At 41.2% G+C, this 13,536-nt stretch overlaps 1 protein-coding gene across 1 annotated transcript in view; it reads left to right on the top strand.

Moving 5' to 3' along the window:
• The window catches only part of CCDC170 (coiled-coil domain containing 170), a 51,600-nt gene extending 38,727 nt beyond the window's left edge, over window positions 1–12,873 (top strand). Inside the window, exons 10-11 of the mRNA XM_015592369.1 lie at window positions 10,507–10,743; window positions 12,501–12,873. Of these exons, the coding sequence (XP_015447855.1) occupies window positions 10,507–10,743; window positions 12,501–12,701 (438 nt within the window). The 3' untranslated portion in view covers window positions 12,702–12,873. The remainder of the gene's footprint in view (window positions 1–10,506; window positions 10,744–12,500) is intronic.
• Window positions 12,874–13,536: the final 663 nt, after the last annotated feature.

Here is a 13,536-nt window from a genome sequence, read left to right as displayed (position 1 = left end):
GGTCTGGGATTAAGCCAGCCCTTGGTTACACGCAGTGGAGACAATACTTTAGAAGGTATTTCCCACTGTATTTTGCCTTCTGACTAATTAGCTCTTTCCCCCCTGAAGCTCTTCTGAGTTGGAGCTTATTTCCCTAGAGAAGGGGGAGGCAGACATGGCCCAGAGGAGGGAACATATTTGAACACAAGGGAAGGGGGCAGTAAGGAAAAGCATCTGAAGGGGTGCCATGTGTGGGGAGGACATATCAAGGTAAGTATCTTCAATACTCATCCCTGCCCCTCCACACACACCTGACCTTTGGGGGCGTGTGTGTACTGGGGTAGAATTTTTGGTCAGCATGTGTCTGCTCTCACCCTGGCTGGTGGAGCCTGCAGGAGGTGCTGAGGCAGAGGGCCGAGGTTGCACTCTGGGGCTTGCAGTTCCATTTGCACTCGAGAAGGATACAGAAGATAGTGAAAGATGCATGCTGGAGAGCTCATTGTGGGAGCGGGTGGGCAAATCACCTAAGCTGTGATCCAATGGCAGCTACAGCCATGCCTTGAATTAGCAAAGGCCAATGGCCAGGCCTTGACCTTGAACAGTAAACCCTCACAGATTTCACCAGTCAGATATCAGACACGGGAAAGATTCAGGGTCAACATGAGGACCAGAATCACTTTTCCTGACACTGCAAGGATTTTTCTTCACACAGACACCATCTCAGGAAGAAGGAAGGGAGAGAAGAGTCTTTGAAAGATTGGGCAGTACAGTGCATGAATGCCAACAAATTTTAAACCAGAGGAAATACAGTTAGTTACAAACTACCATTTGCTCTCACAGTTTGGGATGATGGTGGTGGGAGTGGTTTCTTATTTCTAAAAGACAACACAGCTTATCTGAAAGTCATCATGCCAGAACCATGCACTGGCTGTTCCCAACCTGTAGGATGTGAGGCTTGTTCGTCTTCAGGCTGGGGACACACATCTGCCTCTGACTTCCTTGATATAGGGCCACATGGGCTTTGCCTTATTAGAGAGAATAAAAAGCCCCTAAACACTTCCAAAGAAGCCAGAAAAAAAACGGAAGAAATGGAAACCAGTGGTAAGACAGTTAATAATGGGTGAAGGTCCTGGAACAAAAAAAGAAAAGAAACTTCATCACTACAGCCCAAGTGTACATGGACCTTCAAAAACGAATCATAGATTTGTTTTCTATTTCATCAAATTTTTCTCTTCTCTTTAATATTTGCTTTTTTTTTCCTACTTCATTTTGGTTTATTTTGCTATTTATTTTCCATCTTCCTGAGATGTGCATCAGCTCATTAATTTTTAATCTTCCTCCTTTTCTAATACATGTATTTATGGCTGTGAATTTTCCTCTAAGTATCGTTTTAGCTACATCCCCCAAATTTTGATATGTCATAGGTTGGTTGTCATTTAATTTAAAACACTTTCTAATTTTCATTGTGACTTTATTTCTCTGAAACATTGATTGTTTAGAAGTACATTTCTAAATTTCCAAATATTTGGACATTTTGTAATTATCTTTGTTGAAGTAATATGAGGTTTAGGATGATGTTATCTTCTTCCAGAGAGGATTTTTATTTCCTTCTTTCAGATTCCAGGTGGCATTTTAATTTCATAGCTCAGTAATACCTTAATTCAAATTTAAGCCTTGAGATATTTTGAATACACTCTGATGACATGAATTAAAGTTGCACAGTAGGTAAGTGAGAGCTCTTATTCCTATTTTTCTTCCTCTGAAGATGCAGCCTTTCAGGGACCCAGTCCAAAGTAGGAGTGACTTGTCAGAGATTCCACCAGAGGTAGAAACCAGGTTGTGACTCTGGTGCCCCATCTCTGAAGGGCTAACAAAATGCACCCGACACCCTCAACTGCCCCTCCTAGATCAGCAAATGCATCCATAGAACAAAGGACCCCAGACTTTGTACACTTTCAAGTTTCTGGCCTCTCCCAGATGTTGGCCCAGTAGTTTTTTGGCATCTTCTCAGCTCTTTGACTTTTTAAGGAGATTTTTTTTTTTCTTGTTCTCCTCTTAAATTGTACTCAGCGAGTTAGTGTGAACTACCTGGTCTCCTTTTTCCAAGAAGAAAGCAGTGTAAGCATTGATTTGATGGGGAATAGAAATATACCCAATAGATATGTGGAAAACTCTACTCCGAAGATAACAAAGAAGTGACAGAGGAAGAAGATGGTGTTCATTTAAATCCTAGGCAAGCACTGCTGGAAATCTGGCTACCTTAGTTTTCCATGGCAGCAGTCTCTCAATTTTTCTGAGTATATATTCTGCTTTGCAGGCCACAGATTTGTAGAACAAGTATTTCTCCAGTCTAGCAGTACATATCTGAAGTGAACATTTAATCTTTGGTAAAGCCCCTTAAACCCCTTAAAATTCCTCCACTTAGGCTCAGTGGGATGTCATATATCAGTATTGCCAATGTGGCATTCCAGCTATCAGTTGACTGTAGTGGCCTTGGATTACTTCAGAAGCACTGCCGGCAGAACTTACCTACACTTTTTGCTACACCTTTACTCTTGGGCATAGGAAGACTCTATTCTACTCACTGGTTTCCTGGTGTTGATAGAAAGATGTTTAATAATTAGACACTAATGTAGAATAGGAATGATAAATAAAGTGAACTTGGACTTTCAAGAGAGAGAAGTATATTCAGTCTTCTAGGGGTCACAAAGTCTCGTTATAAGACTATGCCAATAGAATAGTCCAACTCCTTCAAAGAAATCTCTGATGGAAAGGCAAGGTAAATAGCACTGTGGATTTTCATACACTGATTTGTGTGGGACTCTACAAAACAGAAGGGAAGAGGATGATATTGAATAATCTGGGTGACTCATAAAGATAACTAAGTGGGAGTGACACTGAAGAAGCCTAATGCATACTGGCTTCTCAGAAGAAGGACTGGGAGGAGGTTTTCCTACTAAGACCACCAGTGTGTATCAGAAACAAGATATGGTAATGATGGAAGATGCAGTGCGAGCTGCCTGCCTTCCTCCTCTCAATGCCCTCCACCCTTTGATCCCTACCAACAAATTTGCCTTTGCTCATATGATGGGGTTATTTCTGTTCTCAGGAGAAATTAAACTTAACTTAGAAATTCAGAATCTACTCAACCTTGTTGTTTATTTTACTGCTAACCCACTTGTACAATCTGCATGACTCCCATGACTGAGATGCCGTTCCCTGTAACTGGGTTCCTCCTGCACTGTTTCTTCCACTACACCCGCCCTTCATAATCTCAGAGACTTGCTTCCCTTGAATCTAAGAGTCTACCTTACTTTTGCCAGTTTCTTTCCAAGGAACTGAAATTCTATCTCTGAATGAAGCTGGCTGGGCCCTATGCAGGGCTGTTAGAACTCTGTGACATTGACTTGCAGATTTCTGCCAGCCATCTGCATGTTTCCAGATATTATGAAGCTAAAATATAATAACAGAGCAAATAAATATACTATATACTGTAAAGCATGATATAAATATTAGTTGCCATTACTAATTTTATCACTGCTAAGAGTGGAAGTTGTAATGGGGGGCTGGCGGAACCTTCAGAATTACATCTCGGGAACCTGCGTAAGATTGGCTGGCAAAAATGGAGCATGGCGGACCAAAGTCTAACAGCCAAGGTGGGAGTGATGGAGTGAGGAATTCCCAATCTGTGACACCCAGGAACAGTGTTCGACACTCACTGGATGAGAGTGAATGAAGAACAGCTTTAGAAGTAGGGGAACTCCCGATGAATGGCAGTGTGAATGCCAGGGTGGGTTTGGCTCTAGGGTGGGGCTCTTCCAGGCTAAGTGTATTTTCAGTAGCAGGAGGACGTCTGGGCCGAGACAACCCTGTGAGCCAGAAATGGTGGTGTGGGGAGAGGAGCCCATACGTTCTGTAGCAGAGAGCAGAAGTAGGAAACAGCCAGTAGGACTCAAGCCCTGTGTTTATTGAATATGTTCCTGTTTGGTCTCAGCCATAGGTCTGCATCACTCTAGAACATTTCCATTATCCCCTCCCCCCTTTAAAAAAAATCTCATACTGATCAGCAGTCATTCCCTATTCTCCCCTTCCCTAAACTCTGGAAACCACTCATGTACTTTATGTCTCTATGGATTTGCCTACTCTGGACATTTCATATAAAGGAAATCATACAATGTGTGGCCTTTGGCCTTTGGCTTCTTCTTCTTCTTAGTATGTATTCAAGGCTCACTCATGTTGTAATTAGTACTTCATTCCTGTATTAGAATTCTCCAGAGAAATAGAACTAATAGGATGTGTGTGTATAATATATATTATATATATATGTATGTATCAGAGAGAGAGAGAATGAGAGAGAGAGGCAGAAGAAGAGGAAGAGGGAGAGAGAAGGGGAGAGAGAGGTAGGGAGGGAGAGAGATGGAAAGAGGGAGAGAATTATTTTAAGGAATTGACTTATGTGATTTTGGAGACCGTCAAGTTCAATAACTGCAGGATGGGTCAGCTGACTGGAGACCCACGAAGAACCGATGCTGCAGTTCAAGTCCAAAGGCAGTCTGCTGGCAGAATTCCCTCTTGCTCAGGGGAAGCCAGTCTTTTGTTCTATTCAGGCTTTTAACTGATTGGATGAAGCCTACACTCGTATGGAAGGGTAATCTATTTTACTAAAAATTCAGTAATTTAAATGTTAATCTCACCTCAAAACATCCCCAGAAAAATATCCATAATAACGTTTGACTAAATATTTAAGCATTGTGGCTCAGCCAAGTTAACACATAAAATTAACTATCACAGTTCTTTTTTTATGGCTGAAGATTATTTCATTGTATGGACATACCACATTTTGTTTATCCATTTAGCATTCGATGGACATTTGGATGGTTTCCAAGTTTTGGCTACTACGAATAAGGCTGTTATGAACATTTGCGTGCAAGTTTTTGTATTCATTTACATGTCTATTGCAAAACCATTTTGAAGACCTTGACTCCTAGGTTATCCAAATCTCCCTCTGTAATACCCATACAGTAAATTTCTCTGTGAATTCCAGACCAGAACAATTAGACTGTTCCAGATGAACTATTTAATTTTAAGTTGGAGGCAAACATAAGTATTGTGGAAATCCACTTTTGAAAGAAGAACATTCTTTCGTAGATTTCTCCTCCCTGTGTTAAATCAGAATAATTTTACTATCATATTGCTTACATATGTACAATTGTGACACTATATAGAAATTTCTTAATCTTATTACATTTTTATCCTTATACAACCCAAACCAATGTAAAAATAAAAACAAAGTAAAAAAAACAGAATTAAAAAATTGGCCATACGAATTCAATAAGCTAGATTATTTTACTAAAATCACCATTAATAAGGATATGTGGTACCGATTGCTTATGGTACAGGTTCTTTTGAGCTTGGCATGCCTATAGTTTATGTTGCCTAAGGGCAGAGCACTTATTCTGCCATGCCCTTTACTTGACTACTGCAGAAGCTCTATTTGTACATACACCATAACATAGTTTGGCCTTCTCTTAGCATGAACACATTATTTTTGTATTAACTCTACCTTTGCTCTTTTCTCATTAGCCCAGGAAAATTAAAGTAGTGCTACTAATTGGCACAAACATAGCCTTATGCACAAACACAAACACGGGCTCTGAAATCATGTGGCAGAGATCCAGAGGATCTGAAAAATACTTTGCATGATTCATATAATGCCACTTGCTTCATAACCTACATTCGTTATGATTAACTTCAGCTGAACATATTGGAACAGCCCAAAATAATAGTGGCTTAGAATGAATATTTCTTCCCTTCTCACTGAAAAGAGTCATGGAAATAGACATTCTCTACTTAGTAAGATGGCTCTGTGGTCACCAGCACCCTTGGCTTGTTCTGTCTTTCTGCTTCATGATACTAGCAGTAACTTTCATTGTCAACGCCACCCCTTAGCGAAAGCTAGCTGCTGGGACTCTAGCCTCATTTCAGTCACCAAGTGGAGGTAAGGCAGGACACCTTCTAGGCCACTTTACAGGAATGATAGAACACTTCATATGTCTCCATTGGCTAGAACTTAGTCCTTGTCCTCACTTAGATAAAGTCTGCCTGAAAAATGGATGTTTACTCTGGGCAGTATGAAAGGAAGGGAGGACAGATATTTGGTGGAGAGCTATCAACTTTTAGCCTGTACCATGTGACTCAGGGTTAGTAGGGATCTGTGGCCAAGAATCAGAAGTCAGAAAACCAAAAACTAATGGAAAGCCATTGTGATCTTCATTGTTATCTCTCAAGGAAACATTGAAAGGGAATACCGTTCTTCAGGGGCTAGCAGAGACTTTTCCTGCTTGTTAACTCTCTTGATAATCTTCACACAAGATAGTCACTCCCCATGCTCCTTCTCCACTCCAGAACTTTCTATAACCCAGCCAGTGCAGTATTTCTTTATATTCCGCCCCCCACCAGCAATCTAGCCTCTTAGACTCAGCTCTGATTATGTAGATCTATTGACCTTGAATTGTTCTGAGATGCCCTTACTTTGAACGTACGCACCAAGCGGAACGTTTAAGGGGGACCCTTCTGTGGCGTCGAGTGGTCAAGGAGTGGAGGAGTGCTCAGACTGCCAAGTTGAATACATTCCTTTCATTTCTGCTCTGCTTTCTTCCTGCTTAAATCCTAATGGTTCTCTTTAGAGGGAGCACAGCATCTATGTGGGCCATGAGGAGACTCTCCCACTGGGCTGTCCCACCCACTTCAGGGATCCTGGCTCCTGTAGGGTTGCATTTTTATTACAGCCTCTTGAAAACCCTCCAGCTGGAGAATTTAATTCTTCTGGGTGATTCAACGTGTCAGATTTTAAACTTAATCCCCTTCTCTTCCAGGGTGTTTGACCCTTATGACATGAGAGAGAATTGTTCATCAGATTTTGAAATTCTTTCCCTTAAGGAGGCAGACACTAGAGAGGGCATCCATCAGAAGTAAAGCGCACCGGGAACCTGCTCCATCCTCCCGGAGGTCTAGGTGGCACACCAGTCTTGTTAATGATCAGTTCTGTCTCCTTGGAAAAAAAATTAGGGGCACAGTCTCTCACTGAACTCTTTCTTAGGAGCATAAGAAACCAGTTTAGCTCCACCCACTCCCAGCAATCTTGTTTGTTAGGTTTGATTTAGGAGGCAGAGGGCTACTGTCACCACCAGTTACCACCACCAGCTCCCAGTTCTGTCCCGGTGGCTTGGCTCAGAGCTCCATTACTTGCTCTTGCTCCTTGAAAACAGCTCTTAGGATTGTGATAGTCTCATGTTTTCAGAAATTCTTGGCTATAAACTCTTCTCATTAAGACTTCATTTGTGTGCTTCTAGCTCTCCAAGCTGTGCTCTGTCGCCTTTGATAGAGAGCCCACTGTAAATGTTTTCTGATTCTGAGCAGAAGGGCTGAATGTATCTCCTCTTCTGCTAATACAAAATTTAAATTCAATGCACCAACCCCAGTAACTTCTCTGTTTGACATATATTTTCTATGCAAATGAGGGAATCTCTTTGTTTTAAAGGGAGATAAGTTAGTTTAAAATTGATATATAAGAACAACAAGAAACACAGGCATGGTATCTGCAAACCCTTTTGAGTTATTTTTTACACTTCTGAGGGCTGTTGATAAGTTTCTCTTGATTCTGAGTTCTGCATTCTTTGTGTTCAGCCCCCAATCTAATTGGTTTTCCAGATCGAATTCTCCATTTTTTTTGAGAACCAGTCCATAGTTTCATTTTTTGGGGTGTTTGCTGGTTTAGTCCTTTCCCTAGTCCCCAGATTCTTGATTGAGAGTTGGTGGTCTCTGGCCAAAGTTGGACTAAGTTTAGCATAAAAACTGGACTGGGACTGAGATTGGACTGGCTCTGATTTAAGAACTGAATTTGATCCAAAATTCAACGAGATCAACTGATTTAAGCTGGAGTGGATCCAGTGGGAGGCTGCAAGTGAATAAATAAAAGCTAGTTGCTAATGGAAATCTTGGAGGTCAAAATTGCCATAAACATTGGTGAGCATGGGCCACGCATGCATTAAAAGGTCGTTGGACCTTTTGCCATCTCAAGGAGATTCTTATGAGAGGCCCTCTTAGGTATTCATTTGGCTCCAGGAAATGCAAAGCCCTAGCTAAAAGAATGGAATCCTTCCTATCTAAAAAGTTGAATGTACCACCCTACAGCATACCTGCATATTTTATGTTTAAGAACTACAGTCTCAGAAGCTGCGGATATGTAGCAAAATGACAAAATTTTATGAAAAATAGCTTAGAGTTACAATGGCCCTTGTGGGGAACATTCCAAATAGATAAGATCATTTAAGAAGTGCACTTAAAAGCAAGAGCTCCCAAATCAAACAAACAGTATGGGATCCTTATGTTAATTATGAGGCAAAAGCCTCCAAACAGCTTCCAAATTCTAAAATAGCTGTATCGAAAGATTCATTACGAAAGGCTAACTAAAAATTAAAGATATGAGGTACCCGAAACAAAAAAACTGTAGGACTAATGTACCTCCTACTCTTCCCCTCTATCCTCCTTTATCTGACTACTTATTCTAGTAATCCTCTCTGTGAATTGCATTTTCGCTCCGAAGAGACTATTAAACAGTTATTTAAAAAAATAATACCACTTGAGGCTATAGGCGATGCTCTCTAGGCATCCTTCACTCCCTGTTCAAAGGCCAAACTAAGGGCTATAATTAAAGAATTTCTTAAACCCAGGGAGAATCCTCAATTAAAAAATAAGTAGATTATCTCCTGAGCATAGTTGAAAGAGGGAAATAACATTTCACGTATAGTATCTTTTGCATCATTTCTGAGGATGCTCCTTAAGTTCCTGAGGTTGTTCAATAATGCCAGAAATATTTACTGTTTGTCCTGGCTGTGTGGATGAAAAAAGGGGTTGGATGGAAAGTAATCTCACTGGGCGATCTGATCATAAATTCCTAGCTGGGCAGGCCGTGGTGTGTAGTCACGCCCTGGGCATATAACTTTTTAGTAAAAGGCTTATCTTTGCCTCAAGCAAGCCTCTTCCATTGTTTCTGTGCATCTAGGCTAACACACCTTTGAAATAAACCATAACCACTCCCAAGAAAGCATACATATAATCTCGCACCATCAGTAGATGGATATGTGGGTTGTTTTTACTTTTTGGTGATTATGAATATACTGTGAACATTCGTATATAGGTTTTGCATGGACATAAATTTTTCAGTCTCTTGAATATATACCTAAAAGAAAAATTGCTGGATCATATGTCAACTCTGTGTTTAATTGTTTTTCACAGTAGCTGCATCATTTCATATTGTCACTGGCAGTACGTGAGGGTTCCAATTTCCCCACATCTCACCAACACTTACTATTATCTGTGTTTTTGATTATAGCTCTCCCAGTGATGTTAAGTGGTAGCTCATTTATATTTGTTTTTAACGGTCAGTTGAAAACTTTTGTATCTAATTATGCAAAACTACCTCAAATTCTTTTTTATTGTGGTAAAATATACCTAACATAAAATTTACCATTTTAAGCATTTTTAAATGTACAATTCAACAGCGTTAACTACATTCACAGTGTTGTGTGACCATCACCACTATCTATTTCCAGAAGTTTTTCATCATCCTAAACTGAAACTCTGTGTCCATTAACTAATAACTCCTCATTCCCCCAGCTCCCGGTAGCTTCTACATTTTATCTTTACGAATTAGCCAGTTCTAGGTACCTCATATAAGTGAAATCATACAATATTTGTCTTTTTGTGTCTAGCTCACTTCATTTAGTATAATGTCTTCAAGGTTCATCCATGTCATAGTATGTATCAGAATTGCATCACTTTTTTACTCAAATTATTTTTGTAAACAGATCTGCTATAATTTAAAATACTAAGCTAATGAAGAGAATGTGCCTCATACTCCAGGATGCCTGTGAATTGGCTTTTAGGCCCTGGGACTTCTTCTTAGAGAGAGGCACACCCCCTCTCCCCTAGCCTGCAGTGGAAGGCGTGGCTATCTCCTGCCTCCCATCCTCCGTGGTAAAGTCAGAAGACATTTCTTCTGAAAAGTTGCTGATGTAGATTTTCCTGACAGCAGTGAAGAAGACTTGCCGAGGGAGTTTTAGGTGGGGCTTCCTTTGTGGTAAAACACTGGAAGAGGAGACATTTCGCTCTTCCTAATATTTCTAAACCAGCAGTGATCCTTTGGTGGAGGCAAAAAGGGAAGTTGCTTTTGCCCAAGGAGCTCATAGAGTCTGTGTGTAAGTACCAGCAGACTTTATTTTAATATTTAATTCCAGAATCACACTATCTACCTTTTTATCTCATTGTTTTTCCGAATAATGGTACTCCAATATGTTGTTTATAAACAATAACTGTCTTGGCAAAGTCCATGTAACTGGGACGGAGTCCATTCTTTATTCATAAAAAAGTTATAAAGTGAATTCCGTTGACTTCTGATTTGTCTTTATATAGTTTTCCTAAATAAATACCAAAGAAATTATCATCAGCATTCTCTTGACTTCTTAGATTAAAACTTTGGAACAGACCAAAGCCATCGAGGACCTAAATAAATCCAGAGACAAACTGGAGAAGATGAAGGAGAAAGCTGAGAAAAAGCTAATGTCTGTCAAGTCAGAACTGGATACTACAGAGCATGAGGCTAAAGAGGATAAAGAGAGGGCCAGGAACATCATAGAACTGGTAACCAGCGAAACGAAGACACTAAAGAAATCTCTGGAAGAAGCAGAAAAGCGAGAAAAGCAGGTGGGTATAAATCTGGTGATGAAATCTTCTTATTTAGGAAAGATAGGACGATTCAAACGTGATCATTAGTCACGTTTCTGCATAAACAATTTACAAAGCTTTCAATATCATTTCAACATCTCTGTTTGCCGTCTAGCATCTTTTTGGCATAGAACCATTGTGATTTCCTTCGCCAAGAAAAGTAATTCACATTTTCATGGCAGGGACTGTAGGAAAGAAAAAGCCGTTCTAATCAAAGCAATGGAAAGCCTCTGAACAGCCAGTTTCTGGTTGCGGAGAGTTTTTTTTTTTTTTTTTATTACGTTTACCAGTTGCCTCTGAAGTTTGCATCATCCCGCATCTAATGGTTACCAGGGCTTCAGCCTCAGAGGTCAGGATAAACCTTACCTCCAGCAGAGATCAGTTTCAGGAAACAGTCCCAAATCTCAAACAGTGGCACTGAGACTTGATGGCTGTCCAATCCCAGATGTAAACCATAAAATAGTACTCATTCGCTCGCTGGTTGCAAGGAGGGGAGTTTTATCTAGTGAGCACATCAGGAGGTCAGGCATAAAGAAGCATGTCCTGGGCGGCCCGACCCCCATTGCTTTCAGCTTTCATCTCGCTCCTTGAAGCTCAAAAGGGCATAGAGTGGACTCTGATCCTGGGATATTTTTGCTCTGGCTCATGTGTCAGGCAGAGTTGAGAAGGACCAAACCACGAATGAGTGTTTTCAGAGGGAACATGCTCCGCAGTTAAGAGCTACAGCCGTATTTGAACAGACGGAAAAGTCTGAGGAAAACTTTTTCATCAGGGAGACGAGGCTGGAGAGAGTGTTCGGTTTCCCAAATTGGACTCTGCGTAGGAAGAAGGTTGGGAAGCAAATGAGCACATGGTGGGGATGTCTGGAAGGCAGTTCTCTTGGGTGTGACATCTGACTTCAAGTCGGACCACACCTTTTCTAAGATAGAAGATACCTCTAGCGAGGTGTTGCCCAGACATCCATGATTGATCTGCTTTTGCTTTAGCCTAGAATCACCATCCAGTCCAGGAGAATTCAAAGGGGTGTGAGGCACATTCCAACCACTGTCTCCAGTCCTCACCTCCTCTCCCCTCACACCCATTTTTCCTTTTGTGATTGTAGTCTCAGAGAGTTCGGTGTTAATGGATTGTAAGGTGGCAGTCTGTGTGATGTCATTTGAGCGTCATTTAGAAGTCCTCCTCTTTTTGTCAGCTCATAGTTTCTCGCCATTTGCTCTTCCTTTCGCTTAAGAGGTTCGTCGTCCAGTTAACATTCCAGTGCATAAGCACTTATCAAGCATGGGCACGATCACACCAGCATTTGTAAAGCACTTGCTAGTATGCAAGGCACGTGCACGGCCATCATTTCTTTTGACCTGGATTTCAGAACAGCCCTGGGAAGTAGGTATATGGTCATTCCCACCTTGGAAGTGAGAAGATGAAACCCTAGTGAAGTCAGAGTCTCGTTCTCAGTTGCTTAACTGGGATTATTGACTTGGTAGCCGACACCACATTGAGTGGCTCATCAGAAAAATGGTTCTGGAGTCGCCAAAGGTCGGTGCCTGAAAGGACTTTAGAGGTAACTTAGTAGGCTAGCTTTATTATTTTATAAGTGAGAGAAGTAAGGCTAAAGAGAGTAACTTACGTATCTCATTCACACCCAGGTTTTTCGTTTTTTTTTGCTATTGTTGCTTTTGGCCTCGCAGTGGCTGATACATTTGTTCTCTCAGTTAATGTGTTTCTGTTTGATTTTCTAGCTGGTGGACTTCAGGGAGGTGGTTTCCCAGATGCTGGGCTTAAACATGTCTAGCCTTGCTCTTCCTGACTATGAAATCATCAAATGTCTTGAAAGACTGATTCATTCACATCGACATCACTTTGTCACCTGTGCTTGCCTCAAAGATGCGACTACCAGGCAAGATAGGCACCCACAAGGCCACTTGAAACTTCTTCATTGAACGCCATATCTCTTGAAGGATGTGGAGCTGAGAGATGGGACACAAATTCCTCAAACCTTTGAAATTTGATCAGTGTGTGAATGTGATATATTTGGTGATAGAGCGAGAATCCATCATTGGCAACAAAGAATCTCAAAGGTGCCAGTCGTAGATAAATGTTCAGCACTAAAAACACCTCTGGTTTCATTTGCTAACACTGTGGGACCCAGAAGAATTCCACTAGGCTGCATACCTAGAATGAGGAATGGGGAACGGAGGTTAACGTTAATGGGGTATCTGTTACGAGTCAGGGGCTTTACTCTCCAAGTTAATTCTCGTAATAACCACATTGGGAAGCATTAGTGTTTCCATTTTACAAACAGTGAGAGTGTTCCTTACCCAGGAGTGCAGTTGGTTTGTGACAGAACCAGGATGCACACCATGTTGATTCTATCAAAGGCTGTGTCTTCTCTGCTACTCTGCCATCCTCCAGTTTCCCTGAATTCCTGTGATTTTGGTGAAAATTGCCTGCATAAAGGAAAGAAAACATCCATATGGTCAAGAAATGAAGTCCAAAAGTAACTGAGATTTCTGAGTATAACCTATGTGATTTCTTTAAAAAGCAGCACACCCGATTATTTGTATAAAACATGCATGGTCTGAGGTCCTGCAGCAGCGGTCCCCAGCCTTTTTGGCACCAGGGACCCATCTCCTATGAACATCTAATGCCTGATGATCTGACGTGGAGCTGAGGTGGTTATGTTAGCACTGGTGAGCGGCTGCAAATACAGAGGAAGCTTCTCTTGCTCACCTGCCTCTCACCTCCTGCTGTGTGGCCCAGTTCCTAACAGGCTAT

Source organism: Pteropus alecto, unplaced genomic scaffold (genome assembly GCF_000325575.1).
Source record: "Pteropus alecto unplaced genomic scaffold, ASM32557v1 scaffold176, whole genome shotgun sequence".
In the NCBI taxonomy this organism is placed as follows: domain Eukaryota; kingdom Metazoa; phylum Chordata; class Mammalia; order Chiroptera; family Pteropodidae; genus Pteropus; species Pteropus alecto.
This window is presented reverse-complemented; position numbering and strand designations above follow the sequence as displayed.